This window comes from Pimephales promelas, chromosome 7 (assembly GCF_988280905.1).
Source record: "Pimephales promelas chromosome 7, fPimPro1.hap1.1, whole genome shotgun sequence".
Classification (NCBI taxonomy): Eukaryota; Metazoa; Chordata; class Actinopteri; order Cypriniformes; family Leuciscidae; genus Pimephales; species Pimephales promelas.
In genome coordinates, this window is record NC_142775.1 from 9794890 (window position 1) to 9810072 (window position 15183).

Consider the following 15183-nt stretch of genomic DNA (forward strand, 5'->3'; position numbering starts at 1 on the left):
CTGAATGACAATCAAAACAGCGGTTGCTCTCACTCTCTCAGTACCGACTGCCATAGGTATCAAGTTACGCCCTCATCCAAAGGCAGGGCGAGGATATGCAGCTCATTTGCATTTAAGGTGGTATACACACGACACGAAACAGCTCATTTTTAAACAGGGCCCAAAATGACATTTTCAAATGGTTATAATAAATGAACTGTGGGGTATTTTGAGCTGAAACTTTACAAATACATTCTGGGGACCCCCCAGGCCAATATTACATCTTGTAAAAAGGTGCATAATTAGGTGCCCTTTAAGCAAAACAGTAAGTGTAGGCAGGATGTGGAATTTGAAAAGATTTTGCAAAAGCTATTCACAAGCACCTCAGAGCCTGAAATAACATGTTGAGGTGGATTTGTGAGTTTGTTAACCAAAGCAAAGAGTGATTTGGGCCTGCACGTGGAATTCCTAATGGTAGAGAATAAATAAGAGTATCTTATATTGTTAAGGGCTGTACAGTAGTTGAGCAAATGTTCTTTAAGAGCCAAAGAGAGCACAGCGAGTCCAGTTTTCCTGTATAGTCTTTCTAGGCAATGACCCTCAGTTTTCATCATTTGAAGTTAAGTAGTGAACCAAGGTGAGGTACGAGTAGATGGAACCAGTCTAGTTTTAACAGGAACGTGCATCTCAAGTGTTTGAGACAGATCATTATTGAAGATACAGCAAATTTCTGACAGACAGTTAGACAGTAGACATTCCAACGCATTCTCATCCTTAGCGTCATATTCAACTCTACATGACAAAACAGTGCTATACTACGCACATGGCACCCGTTATCGTTAATATAACACGCGCTGTAATGGTTAGGTTTAGGTGTGGGGTAGGGTAGGGTAGTCTCATATTACGCGAAAGGATTTATGACACCTTGGGTTCGCGTGAATATTAACGATAAAGGGTGCCATGTGCGTAGTATAGCGCCATTTTGTCATATAGCGTTCTATGTGACGCTAAAGAATGAGAACGGGCTGGACATTCTGACAAAGTAGAAGCCCTTATTGAAGCAGAGAAAGTAGTGTCAATTGACAGAATTGATTTTACGATAAGTCAGCATTTTCTTCTGAGGTGATATAGATACTGAAAAACTACAACTGAAGTTTATTTTTTTATGATCTGAAAATGCAAAATCAGAGCCACTAACAAGAATATTATTCAAACCAGATGTACATATGAGATCCAGTGGACCTCTGGAGTAGCAAAAGTTACATGCTGAGTCAAATTGAAACAGTCCAGCACAGACATCAATTATTTGCATTGTGCAGTGTTTTCATGTATATTAAAGGGGTAATGATCTGAGAAATAAAATTTTCCTTAAGCTTTTGACATCTAAGAGGTCATCATATTATAAGAATATCCTAAGTTTCAGAACTGAAAACGTCCTTGTAAGTCCAATACAAGCTTATATTGACACCAGCCTCAGCAAACGACTTGTTTTAGTGGGGGACTATGACGACAAAGAGGATAAAACACCACCCCAGCGGAAGAAGATCAACACCTATATCAACACGGCCGTTTTAGCCCCGCCTACCGATCCACGCATTACACTCAGAGCTAAATAACATAGGCCTACCTTATGATGACAAACCGGATCAAGCTACCGAGCAATAAACATGCCGTTTACAAAATAATGTGCAGTGCCTGGTTGTGGAAGAAGACAGTCACTACATAACCTTCCTCTGGATTCCAATAAGACTGCATGGTTAAACTTTATTTTTAATGACGTTCCAGCTGATGTGGGTAAAATATTGTCTGTTTGTTCACTTCATTTCACTTAAGATTGCATTGTGAACAAGACGCAGGCCGAGACTGGATTTGCAGACCGATTAAAATTAAAAAACAGGGCTGCACCTTTTATATTGGATCCGACAGGAATGGTGCAACACATGGACTCTGGGTTGAACATGTATGGGCAAATAATTCCGGTTGCCATTTTACTACATTGGAAGTTTTCAAAACAATTTCGCCCACGTGCACTGACGAGTGAGTTGAAACTCATAATATGCTAAACTGTTATCCACTCACAGCAGTGGGCGTTTACTTCCAAGTCTTCAGTGTGAGACGCCCATAAAAATCTATCGTTTTTGAGCTAGGCTCAAAACTAGGGTAGAAAATAGCCTATTATTCATTTTGAAGTTTTTGCATGTAAAAACAGGCGAACGTCATAAGTTGACCTCAGACAACATTATCTAAACATTTTAAAAGCCAGTACATGACCCCTTTAAAATCACACTCTAAAAAATGCTGGGTCGTTTTAACCCAATTTTGGGTCAAATATGGACAAACCCGAAATGTTGGGTTAAAAATGTATTGTAAAAATTTAACCCAACGGCTGGGTTAGTCCATATTTGACCCAAAGTTGGGTTAAAACAACCCAGCATTTTTTAGAGTGCAGCAAGCACAGATGAATGGCTACAACAGACAAGAGTAAGTAACTCACTAATATCAGAGAAAAAGTCAGAGGGAATTTTTGGAGGTCGGTAAATTAAGATTACGGCCAGTGACATTTGGCCAGTCATTCTCAGCGCTAGGTATTCAAATGATGTAACATTATGGAACTCGATCTTGGATATTTTAACAGTCTCACGGCAAACTTCAGCCAGCCCTCCACCTCTACGCTGCCCTACAAAGGCAAAACGCAGTAACTACACATTTGGTCAAAAATGAGTTAAGACTTGTAATGGGCTTTTTATGACATGTGTTCTGTCTTGTGAAAAAAATATATGGGTTAAATTATGTCCCGTTTCGGAGATGCATTACCACACAATCTATCCATAACATGTTTGACTGGCTGGTATAAAAACTTTAAAGGCCTTTTTCTCCATTTCTTTGTTTGCGTAGTTACTGCACTTTTCCTTTGTAGGGCAGTACAGTGAAAATGTGGTTGAGAAAAAAAGATGTACCCAGGTGGCGTTAAGACGAGATTTAAGTTCAAAAAGTCATTAGGCACCTGCCAAGTTTCGGTCAAAAGTAGCATGTCCAGGTTAGTGTCAACGATTATGTCATTCTGGAACACAGGTGTCGGTACAGACAATGACAGATGACTAATGATAATTCCTAGCCTGACTTTGTCATACTCATATTCTAGTGAGAATATGAGTCTGAAACTGCTTCATAGGGCTTTGATTATGAAGCGTGTCTTAATCGAACCAGGAAAAAAAAAAAACTCTGTACTCAATTGGACAGTCGGTTGACCTACAACCAATCACAGCAAAGCAGTAAGGCAACTACTTTGCATTTCACAGTTGTCAACAGAACTTACTTATTTTAGAAGTAAAATAACGAGTGTTGCTTCTTTTACTTGGTCCTCCATGAGTGCGACCAAAGGGGAAACCACAACGACCACAGGCTTTTCATTGCGTCCCATCTTCTTAGCGACCGTCAGAGCCAGCTGATAAGTTACACTTTTCCCGAATCATGTAGGAAGGACGGCAAAAAAAATCTTTCCGATCGACAAATGCCTTGATTGCAGTTTTCTGTCCGTCTATTAAAATTAATGCTCTGTCGATTCATTTTACAACAGACACGACAGCGGAATCTATACATCTCAATTCTCCAGCAGCAGTCATCTTTGAGGGAAACCAGTTAAGCGCTCTTTGATAACGTGATGATAACGTCCCTGAAGATCATTTATCCATCATCTTATAAAGCCCGCCTTGGCAATTTGATTGGCGCGAACATTTTTTGCCTGATCATAATTACTCCTCAATGGATCGAGTCCAGACCGAACTTCCCGACCAAAAAATGTCGTGGGCGGAGTTCGGGCTGGCATCCAGGCTAGATAATTCCGTTCATAGTTTCTTCCGCGACCTGTGTATGTAACGAGGCTGGCATAAAACCATTTGTGTCAGGAGCCAAGCGGAAAGATCCTTTCAATTTTCTGAGATGAACAGCAGAAAATTGCAAATATCAAGAAAAGGACTTTGTTTATTCTCATCAACAGAAAAAAAAGATATAAAAAAATCTGCAAACAAACAAAATATTGGTTACTCCACTACATTTTTGCTCAAATTGACCTTTATTTTTTGCAAATTGCTTTCTGTTTGTTTGCGAGTCGCTTTTTCCTTCGCAAAGAAGATCGAGTTTGTTTACAAAATGCTGAATTTGTTTGTTTAATTATGGCACATAATTCACTACATTGGACATGGTGTTGGAAAAAAAATTGTGATGGGAGACAAAAGAATGCAAAAGATTAGAGTTTGTTTGTCTCCTATGCCAATTTTTTTCCTACACCGTGTCCTATGGAGGGAATTATGTACCATAATTAAACAAACAAATCCAGCATTTTGCAAACAAACTCGATCTGCTTTGCAAAGGAAAACTCGACTTGCAAACAAACTCAATCTGCTTTGCAAAGGAAAAAATCGACTCGCAAACAAACATAAATTTGCAAAATATAAATGCAGGGCTGTTATTTTTATGCACAGAATACTGAGTAGATCTAGTTTGTTTGCGAGTGGTGTTGGAAAAATAATGGACACAAAATAATTAAAAGAATTCAAACACAAGGCTCCCGCAAAACTTTGCCTTGCCTTAAAAAGGTTTCATTCTCTCACAAAGATGTTTAAAGTTGTTAAAACACAAATGACACGTAGGCCTATTTCCAATCATAATAACGTAGACAACCGGATATAATCCAATTTTCCTCAAAAAGAGCTAAATATAATATAAATTGATCTATATGCGCAAGGCGGCAGAGACACAAGTCCGAAGGATTGGGAGGTTCTGAGCACTCAGTATTCTGGGCATAAAAATAACAGGCCTGCATTATATTTTTATATAAATCCTTATGCAGGGCAGTCAACTTGACACCGTTCTTAGGGGCGGACTGGGACCAAAAAGTGTCTCTGAACTTTCTGGCCCAATGCAGTCCACCATCGGCTCATTAATGTACAGAATAGTTTTTAACACCACTTAAAGCATAAAATTATACAGTAAAAATAAATGCTACTTAAACATTTATTTTAAGTAACTCAACAAATATTAGGTCATATTTGAAAAACAAGGGAAAACAAACAGAAAAACATTTAAGACATACAACATTATTAATATAAAACTATGAAGACAGCAAATCAGGGGGTATCATCTTGGTGCAGTGTAAGATACAACACGTAGCAGTGCTGCACCACTCAGTTGTACAACCCCTGAATCAAGATTGAAAATATTTATATTTTTGAAAATATATTCAGCAGAGTTTTATGAGTAGGAGGGGGAGATGGCTTGTGTGTGTGTGTACATTTGAATGATCTTGTGTATGTATGTGAAATAGAGTTTGTGTGTACACTCTAAAAAATGCTGGGTTGTTTTAACCCAACTTTGGGTCAAATATGGACTAACCCAGCCGTTGGGTTAAATTTTTACATTACATTTTTAACCCAACATTTCAGGTTTGTCCATATTTGACCCAAAATTGGGTTAAAACAACCCAGCATTTTTTAGAGTGTATAAGAGATAAAATGAGACAAAGGAGACAAAACAGATTAGGGATTATTCTGAAATCAATATCTGTAAGTGTAAAGCAAATATCCAAAGACAATTAATATTAATAATCATAAAACCTGCCCAGAAAGCCACATGGACAAAAAGGTGCAAATTTGTAGTGTATGTTAGTCCTATCTGCAATGAACATATAGCTACAAAATCTAAAGGTAAAGGTAGCTAATTTAAATTTCTCTCAAACACTAATCACATGCAAATTACCCAATTTTAAACATTACAGGATCATCACAATCTTAAATTATGAAATGTTTAAATTAAAGTTTTAAAACATAAAACAAGGAACTCGTTTTTGTAAATAAACAATATTGGATTGTTTTATTGATTTATTTTGTTTGTTTGTTTGTTTTAATGCTCGGAACAACTTTTCAGCTCCACCTTTTCTTTTCTTCCCCATTTTATCCATGGACAGTTATTTGTAATTTTCTGCTCAGAGAAATTCGCTGTAACGGATCAATCTCTCTCTCTATAAATTAGGCGTGAAAGAGAGCGTGTGTATATATATATTTATATATATATATATTAATAATTTGTGTAATTTTCTCACAGAAAAATCGTGCAATAGTATGTATTATGTGTTATGTAATCAACAAACTGTGTTTCAGCCGCAGAAAGAGACCAATAAAACAGCTGGAGAACAAAATGTCATCCAACGTTACATATACCTCAGGAAAGCCGTTTAATACCATAGAATGTTAGCAAGAAAAATTACCTACAGACGAGTATTTTGCTAAATATATGCACCATATTACATATTTATTATATATTTTACTCATATCATTAACAATATTATAACGATATTATTATAAATACCGCAGTATAGTAATTGGAGTAGTTAATTTTAACCTTTAAAAATAATACCAGCTGACAGGTCTCCCTGTTTTTAGCATTAGTTGAAAGACTTTTACCTTGAGAAAATATAACATGTAGATACTTTACCTGATATTTATCCAAATTAATCAGTTAAATTGAATATCGGAATCAAATTGCAATCTTATGAATTGAAATTGTGAAATTTGTGTCAAGGAATAATAAAAACATAGCAAAAGAGTCATGTAAATATTGTAACGTCATTAAACTTAATGAAATTCTGTTTAGTTACCAAATGTTTTTATGGATTTTTATGGCAATTTATATTGAAACATCTAAATTACACTGAAAAAAAAATTCACTAATAATATTCCACACAAAGTTCAAACAACTCTTCATTTATTTCAGCTGCTTTTCATTCCAACTGCATTGAAATAAAAAATATAATACTGTATTTTGCCATTTGCTCATGACTGTGTTAAGTAAATCTTTTTAAGGTTTAAAGATTTTGCCTTTTTAAAGATAACACACTGCTGACAAACTCTAACCAATGCAGAAACATCACTTCTCAGACATTCCACGACCAGACAAATGAAGATTGAACATGTTCAGTTGGCAAAAACAAACACCACTGGTAGGCAATAGGCATCTACCTGTGCAGTGTGAATTAGCCTTTAAAGATGTATTTAATGAGTAAACACCTGTCTTTCCTTTTCTGTGAACCAAACACACATGTGAACACCAGACACTAATGTTTTGATCTTTTGACTTTAACCAGTTCATTACATAATGCTCAGAGTCCGTCTAAAACAGTAAGTTAAGCATAATCATAACAGAATGTAAGGTCATCTAAATACAGTAAGAAGATTACACACAAATCTTGTTGTGACGACGAACTCAACTTTACTTGCATATGTTGCAGTCAAAAATTTACTTCTTACTTCTTTTTACTTTTATTTTGTCTCAAAACAAGTTCAAAAGAGTAGAGAAAGAGCTGACAGGGAAGAAACTGTACCTGTAGTGAGTTCCACAAAAATGAAGAGTAAAAGCGCCACTTCTGAGCACCTGAGATAAGACATGACATCTGTCACTCTCCGCACATTACATCCACCTTTACGGACAAAATGACCATGACTCTAATCTGCTGCATTTCCACAGTGACTGCTAGCATTCCTCCACTCTGAATAAATCCCAGAGCAACTGAACACGTAGAGAGAGACTTAATTGCTCCTCCTCCTGTGGCTCAATGTAAGAGGATTACAGAAAGAGAAAGACAGAGATGGAAGGTTGGCGGGTGCACCAGCAAACCTAAACAGCTTGATTGGGAAACTCTAATAACCTCAGTAAAGGAAGTACAGAATGTTTACTTATTTATTTGTTTGTTTATTTTGAAGGCTTTTAAGCAATAAAAGACCATTATGTGATGTTTATTATTTCAACAAATACTCGTGGATCATTTGGATGAATCGAACAGGTCGTTTTCCCCCCAGTTTTTTTTAAATTAAAATGAATAAATTTTTTTTTTAGGAAAAAATTTGTTTAATTGTTATGAAAATAATAAGAAAAGCTAAGGAGTATGGATATACATGGGTTTGCAGAGAGTTCCTCAGGGGCTCAAATTACTAAGAAATTTAAATATAACAAACTCAAACACACACAAAAAAAAAACATCCTCTCACTTCAACTGCTTTATTTACAGCAACTGTCTCTCTATAAATAAAGATTTTATGGTAGTTTAAGTTTGAATTTGAGGCCACATTCTCATCTGTTTAATAATTGTAATGAATTATCCCCCGCTGTAAACTCCAAATAAATATGATGTGCCTCTATAAGAGCACTAAGTCAGGATAATCTCTTTTTCCGGTTTGTTCTCCAGATGAGACATCTGCTGGGCATGGTTAAAGGCCTTTAGGTTCTTCCATAAGGAAGCAGTTCATAAGTCCATTTTTACTTTTTCCAGAGAATTACCAATTTTTGTCAGAGTCTTTTTGATGCGTAATGCTGTAAGTCTGGCTGATGGATTCTGGTACCAACATTCCTTCATGAGTTTAACGATTGATGTTAAAGTCTGAAAAATAAAAACAAAAAAGTACTGAATCAAGCAATGTGAGGGTGAAAAACAAAGCAACGGATGTAGGAATCGTCAATAGAAAGTAATAAGAATGTCACGTGACCTCACACCTTCATAGGAACGTCCACCCGTAGGGCACGCCAGTCATTTCTAACAGGTTTGTACTAAGTACTGTACTTATGTACACAATGATTAAAAAAATAAATAAATAAATAAATAAATAAAAATCAATATTCACTTTATTAATGAATGTTTTAGAATGTCCCTATGTTTTTATTGATTGAAATTCTTAATTATGATATCGGCCCATTATATTTCAAAAATTAAATTAAGTTCAATACCTTCATATTGAAAGTATTTCATTCAATGAATTATCCAATAAAAACCATTAATGCATGGTAGTTAAATATAAAACCATGTTTACTTTGTATTTCCGGCAACAACAACAAAAAAAAACTATTTGTAATGTATATACTTACTTGGAAATATCACTCATAAATTACTGTGATTGAAATGTCATACTGCCTTATGATGGGGGAAAAAAAATCAGATTCACATTATTTATTCTTAGTAATTCTGAATCAAAGCTTAAGAACTGCCGTATCGACCCTGAAATCATTTTGGAACCGCACATTTTGCTTTTAATTTTGACAACCATCTTCTGCTTACTGTGAATTCCACACACACAAAAACTCAAATAAATATCTAAACTTCCATAAAACTGTGTTTTGGTAAAGTGCACTGTGTGGGGGGGCTGTGTGAGACTGTGTGAGCAATATGCACTTGCATCACTCATTGCTCTTGTCTGGAAACTTTTTGATATTTAAAGCACTCATACTGAACTCTTTGCTTATTGCTTTTAATTTGTTTCTTTGTTCTTTATTTATTAATCTTTACTTTTATATATTTTGAAGCTATATTTAGTTTGTAGACACATTACTTGATTACATACAATTGTTTTAATTATTCATTTGTAATTAGTAATAAGTAATTTTAATTGAATAGTATAAATAAATTAAATATTCAATGAAGTTAAATGGGGAAAAGGAAGTGCTATAGCACTGTAATAGATTTTTTTATCTTTAGTTAGCTATCTTTGGGAAAATCAATGATTGCATTCCATTGTAATGGCTACTGAAATTTTGATGTGACAATGCTAAGCCCTAGTGTGTATTACTAAAAACAGTTGGGAGAACAAGATGCAATGAGAATTGTTTTGAAATCAAATTGTTAGCTTTGGGATCATAATAGAAATCACAAGGTCAATGAAGATCCACACAGCTAAAGCCAAGTTCACACTACAGGATTTTAAGCCTGATTTATGCCCGATTTGCAAATCGTTGAGTTCGCCGACAGGTCAGGGTGTTATCGCGTGCAAATCGCGGGGGATTAGCGGACGATGAACGCCTGCAATCTGTTATTATGAAAGAGCCAACAACACAGCGAAAACGCTCACAGACGCGTCGCCGAGCCCAGAAAAATATCTAGCCTGCTAAATATCCAGAGCCGTCGCGCGACTTGACCTCAGTGATGTCATGAGTACAGCCAATCATAGCAACGCATGGGTTGAGGACACCAGGTAAATCTTAGTTTTTATATATTTTTTTTGCATTTTTTTCTCAAAAAAAAAATATAAAAACTAAGATTTAAGAACGAATTAAGAACGAGCATATCGTTGCGCAGTGTGCAGCAACAGTGTTTCTGTGTTGTGTTCTCTTCTTTGCTGGGTATAGACCCTTTTACAGTTGGTAAACATGGTGACGTTTTTTGTGGGCGGAGCTTAGGTGGAGGCAGAAAGATCCATCTGGACGCTTCACTAACTCTAGTTAGCAAGGATTGTTAGCTTGTTTTTTAACAATGACTGGAGAAAATCCGATATTATCTTAATGTGTAAGGTCACTCAGTGTCCAGGACCGCAATTGTTATTTTCAAAAGTTATTTTTAACGGACAGAACCAGATTGGCCGACCTGTAGCCGCCTACACGCTCACTCAATGCATGGACGATCTGACAGGATTAACGTACGTTACCTCGGGTGAGTGGCCTGACTTCTACACCTACCTTATAGAGAAACCGATCGTAAAGAGAAACTGAGGGCATATAAATCTTTAGATGCCTATATGGTCCTGTAAAAGACTTGTGTGTACGATCCACAGTTCTGCAGAGCCAGCGCTGAGACCACGACAATGTAAAGAGTGACATTACAGTGCGATTTTGATGATGTGAATATTTTCTAGAAATAAAAGTTCCAGATACAACATATTCATTTTTCATCAATTCTTGCACCAAACAACACAACAAGATGACATTTAATAATAGTAACAATTATTTAAGTCATTATGTAGCCGAATCTGTGCTGTTTTGTATTGGCCGCCTCCAGTTTGCACTTTGTTTTGCCTCCCGCTAGCGCCGTGACGTAACTGTGACGTCGGCGCAAAAGGGGTCTATAGGCGCACGTGCTGTTTCGCGTCATTTCTGGTTCATTTTATTTTGTTCGTTGTATTTTTGGTTTGTAGACAAGATAGAATCATTGGGTGACAGAGTTGTTGTCAACTCGTTATTTATTTGATTATTTTCATGATTTAGACCGTACCATAGTACTGAAACAGCTCTCATTAGAGTCAAAAATGATTTGCTCTTATCGTCCGATCATGCCTATATCTCTATGTAGTGTGTTGTCAACTCGTGTAGTGAGTTACCTACTGTTGTGGATCATTCACGTTGTGTTGTTTGGTGTGAACAGCTAAACAACTTGATCACTTCTGATTTCACTGAGAGCAAGTAATGTAGTGTGAACCGCACAGTTCAGCCCGACGTTTTAAAATCATGTAGTGTGAACTAGGCTTAAAACAGCCGTTTTCCTAACCAGCTATAACCATGTAATTTCTATTCAAATGTTCTGATTGGCAGCATTGTAGCATCCAATGTGAAAAGACAAATTGCTTGCCACTGGATCTTGTTAAGACACTGTAATTTTTATCAAAGATTTTAAATTTAGTGTTTACAAACAGCCTGATTAACTTGATTTGTAAAGGTATATGCACAGGAATTTGAGCAGGTAGAGTACTTACTGGATCTGAAAACCATCTGTTTGGGATGTTTGGTCTCTGTTGGTCTGTGCATATCACCTTCTTCATGTCCTCAAAGCTTGGGTCACTCGGCACTACGTCATGGAATGGGGGCTTGTAATCTTCAACAATACCTGCACAATCAGTGAAAACAAACACACATTTGAAAATCACACATAATAAGATCTGATGATACTGGCTGATCATTATTTCTGACAACAGTAGGGGCATAGAATTTAGACAGTAACTTATGGTTATGCATTCATTATTTTACTCCACATATTTAACTAGGAAGCATGTCAATGAGATTAAAAATCTCTTACAAGAGCGTTCTGTGAAAAAATGTGCAATTCCTGGCACACAAACAGTTAATAGATCTTTAGTCCCGCCTCCCAAATCCACATTGCTAGTCCGACTGTTTTTTTTTTGTTTGTTTTTTTTTACTTCTGAGAGGTCATATTTGTTTGTGAGAAGCTGCAAATATCCTCCAAAACTGGAAAAATCAACAGTTCTGAGCAAGAAAATACAGGCAAATCGTGTCACATATTGATTCAGTGACAGTGCAGTTTTATCAACTGGGGCTGAAATAAGTTTCAGTGCTCTTAGGAGACAATTGCACAAGTGAGACCTAATAATATTGCTGTGTGCCATATGTCACCAGGACAAACTGGACTATGTCTATATTATTGTGAAACAAATAAACCAACAGTTCATTTCTGTTAATGACATGTACAGACATATTTGGATTATTCAAATAGCAATGAACAAGACAGTGTAGTGACAGTGACACATTGACTATTGCATTGCATGTAACATTCCATAATTTATTGTTCAACACAGGCTATTGTTAAGGTCAATATAGACTAAAAACCTTAATACGTTATCCTAATCGTTTCTTGGATCCTCAGCTTCTGGGTAAGTCCCCACCAATTTCAAAATCAAACCTACACCCATACACAACAGTATTTCACTGGTTAACAAATTACACAGATAATCACTGAGCATTGATTGTGCTAACCGTAAGGTGAAAAATTCAGCTTCATCAGGAACGCCAGCATTGCTGACTATATATAGAGTACTGAAGCCATTAGGAAAAAAAGGAGCAATAGGGATTCATTTTAGATGAGACATGCTGAGGGTATCAGACAGGCCTCTGAAGGCAGTACTGTAATGACCCTTTCAATGTAAAGGGGGTAGAAGCCAAATAACACATGCACAAGCAAACACTCTTTTGGACAATGTTTATTTATTATGTAAGGACTTTTGCCAGGCGACTTAACCTTCACCGCCGGGATTTGAAAACAACATAGACTATAAAAAATATGGATGTAGTATCCGTGACATCACCCATAGGTTTCTGAAGAGCGTTTTTCAAGCCTAAAGTGGGCGGGGCCGGCCGTCGCAATCTTGGCAGTGCGTCACCTCTCGTCACTACCGGATAAATTAAAATGGGCAAAGAGGCAGGATGCGGGTGGAGCTGAGGTACTAATACTATATGCTACTGCCCTCGCGGTGAATTGACAGTTGAGTTGATTGAAAAAGTAAAGCCAATGGTTAAAGTTCATGTTTTTGCCCTTCGAAATATTATAACAGTTAAGACGTAACTAAAAGTGAGGCTATTTACTTTTTTATCAACTTTATTAATCTCACAAGGGGCAAGTACATAACACAGATCACACACATTTCTCACAACATACAAGCTGTCAACTATGTGCATCGTGATGCATTATTATTCTGCTTGTTAAAAATCTATTAGTTACTTACAATATTGCTCTAAGCTTGTGCATGTGACAGTGATTCAACGCAAGCACATGTCAGTCGGCATCTCACGTCAAGTTCGTAAAGAGCTTTAATTCAGTCCATTACAATCTGATTTTGGCTTCCTCTCAGTTTCTCAGATGGGTCAAACCAAAGCCATTATCCCAGAAGTTCAAGTAGGCTATATGAACTAGAAATCCACGCTCATTCAAGGGTGTGCATCTATTGCATGGACGGAGAGAACGCACTGAAATCATCAGACATCCATTAGCTGGAAACACAGAGCTGGTTGTTCTCTCCATACTCAACACGACGGAATCCAACGGCGTGCACGGGCGAAGGTATAATACATGTATTAAATTGTGTGAAATAATCCCGGAAAAAGCAAAAACACAGTTGAGGGTGACGCTAACAGACAGCAGACAAACGACTAGCAGTGAAAGCAGCGGCACCTGTCACTCAAACGGCCACGCCCTTAATTATGCAGAACTTTAAGGCTTAAATATAATTTAAACAGATGAGTTGTAAAAAAATTCACCCCCCTCACAGTCGTCATGAAGGGCAAAATTAGCGATATAGACCAAAACAACTATTTGCCACCAGGCTGTAAACTATGGAATGCCAAAGCTGACTAAATTAAAAATAAATAAATACATAAATAAATATACGAAGAAATTTAAAAAAGCAAAAATACATAAATAAATACATAAATAAATATATAAAGAAATGTAAAAAAGTGCAAATAAATGATTATTTATACTTTTATTTCCATATTTATTTTTATTTATGTATAATTGTATTTTTCCACACATTTATTCATTTATTTATTTCAACTTTTATTTATTTCCACATTTATTTCAGTATTTATGTTTTTATGTCTACATTTCTTTATTTTCACATTTCTTTATTTCTATATTTGAAGAGTTCAGATGCAAAAGCCTCTAAATGCCATTTGAAATTTTCTTCTTTAATGATGATTTTTATCAAACTTGTACGTATATTTAAGTTCAGTAATTTCACTTAAATGGCAATGATAATTACCTATTAATTGTTATTTAAGTGACATTACTGAACTTAAATATACAAGTTTGATAAAAATCATCATTAAAGATGAAAATTTCAAATGGCATTTAGAGGCTTTTGCATCTGAACTCTTCATTTATTTATTTCCACATTTCATCATTTCCACATTTATTTATTCCAACATTTCTTTCTCCGTATGTTAATGAGGGGGGTGTGTTTTAACTCAGACTTTAGCAATCGAGCTCAGAGTGGCATTTCTGAAGCTTTGAGGCCACAGTGACACCTTGTGGTGTGTGACCAAACAAACCGCAAGAGCTGTGCAGGCAATGGACTATGTGCACGTTAGCATATGCTAGTTCCGGCTGCGAAACCGATATGGGGTGTCTAGTTTCCGGTAGCCTGATGGACGACGTAGAGGATGTATATTTCTCCAGATGTCTTGAACATTTGCCGAATATTACAGTCGATTATGTTCATCGACTGGCTAATGATTTTCCTCCAGCTCCCCAGAGCAAGAGAGAAGGGGTTTAAATATTACATTTCTCAGTATTTGCATCATTTTGAAGGGAACGTTAAGTCACAACAATATCCATGCTCAGACTGATCTCATGAAATTGCGTATGTATGACACGTATCACGTATTTTTGGCATGCTATCAACACGCATAATCTCTTTTCAGCGTGTTTATGAATACCGTTGACTTAACGTTATTATTGTATATATATATATATATATATATATATATATATATATATGAAGAGTTCAGATGCAAAAGCCTCTAAGTGCCATTTGAAATTTTGTTCTAGAATGACCATTTTTATCAAGCTTGTGTATTTAATTTCAGTAATTTCACTTAAATGACAATTAATAGGTAATCTTCATTGCCATTTAAGTGAAATTAATGAAATTAAATATACAAGCTTGA

At 36.2% G+C, this 15183-nt stretch overlaps 2 protein-coding genes across 6 annotated transcripts in view; both read right to left on the reverse strand.

Annotated features, from left to right (window-relative positions):
• Positions 1-7433, reverse strand: part of acvr1c (activin A receptor type 1C) — a 233698-nt gene extending 226265 nt beyond the window's left edge. The window contains exon 1 of the mRNA XM_089133042.1: positions 7355-7433. Coding sequence (XP_088989168.1) covers positions 7355-7418 — 64 coding nt within the window. The 5' untranslated portion in view covers positions 7419-7433. The remainder of the gene's footprint in view (positions 1-7354) is intronic.
• Positions 6722-15183, reverse strand: part of LOC120459776 (activin receptor type-1) — a 97796-nt gene continuing 89334 nt past the window's right edge. For all 5 annotated transcript variants that reach the window (XM_089133038.1, XM_089133039.1, XM_089133040.1 and 2 more), the window contains 2 exons: positions 11481-11611; positions 6722-8407 (listed from right to left, as the gene is read on the reverse strand). In XM_089133038.1, coding sequence (XP_088989164.1) covers positions 8273-8407; positions 11481-11611 — 266 coding nt within the window. In that variant the 3' untranslated portion in view covers positions 6722-8272. The remainder of the gene's footprint in view (positions 8408-11480; positions 11612-15183) is intronic.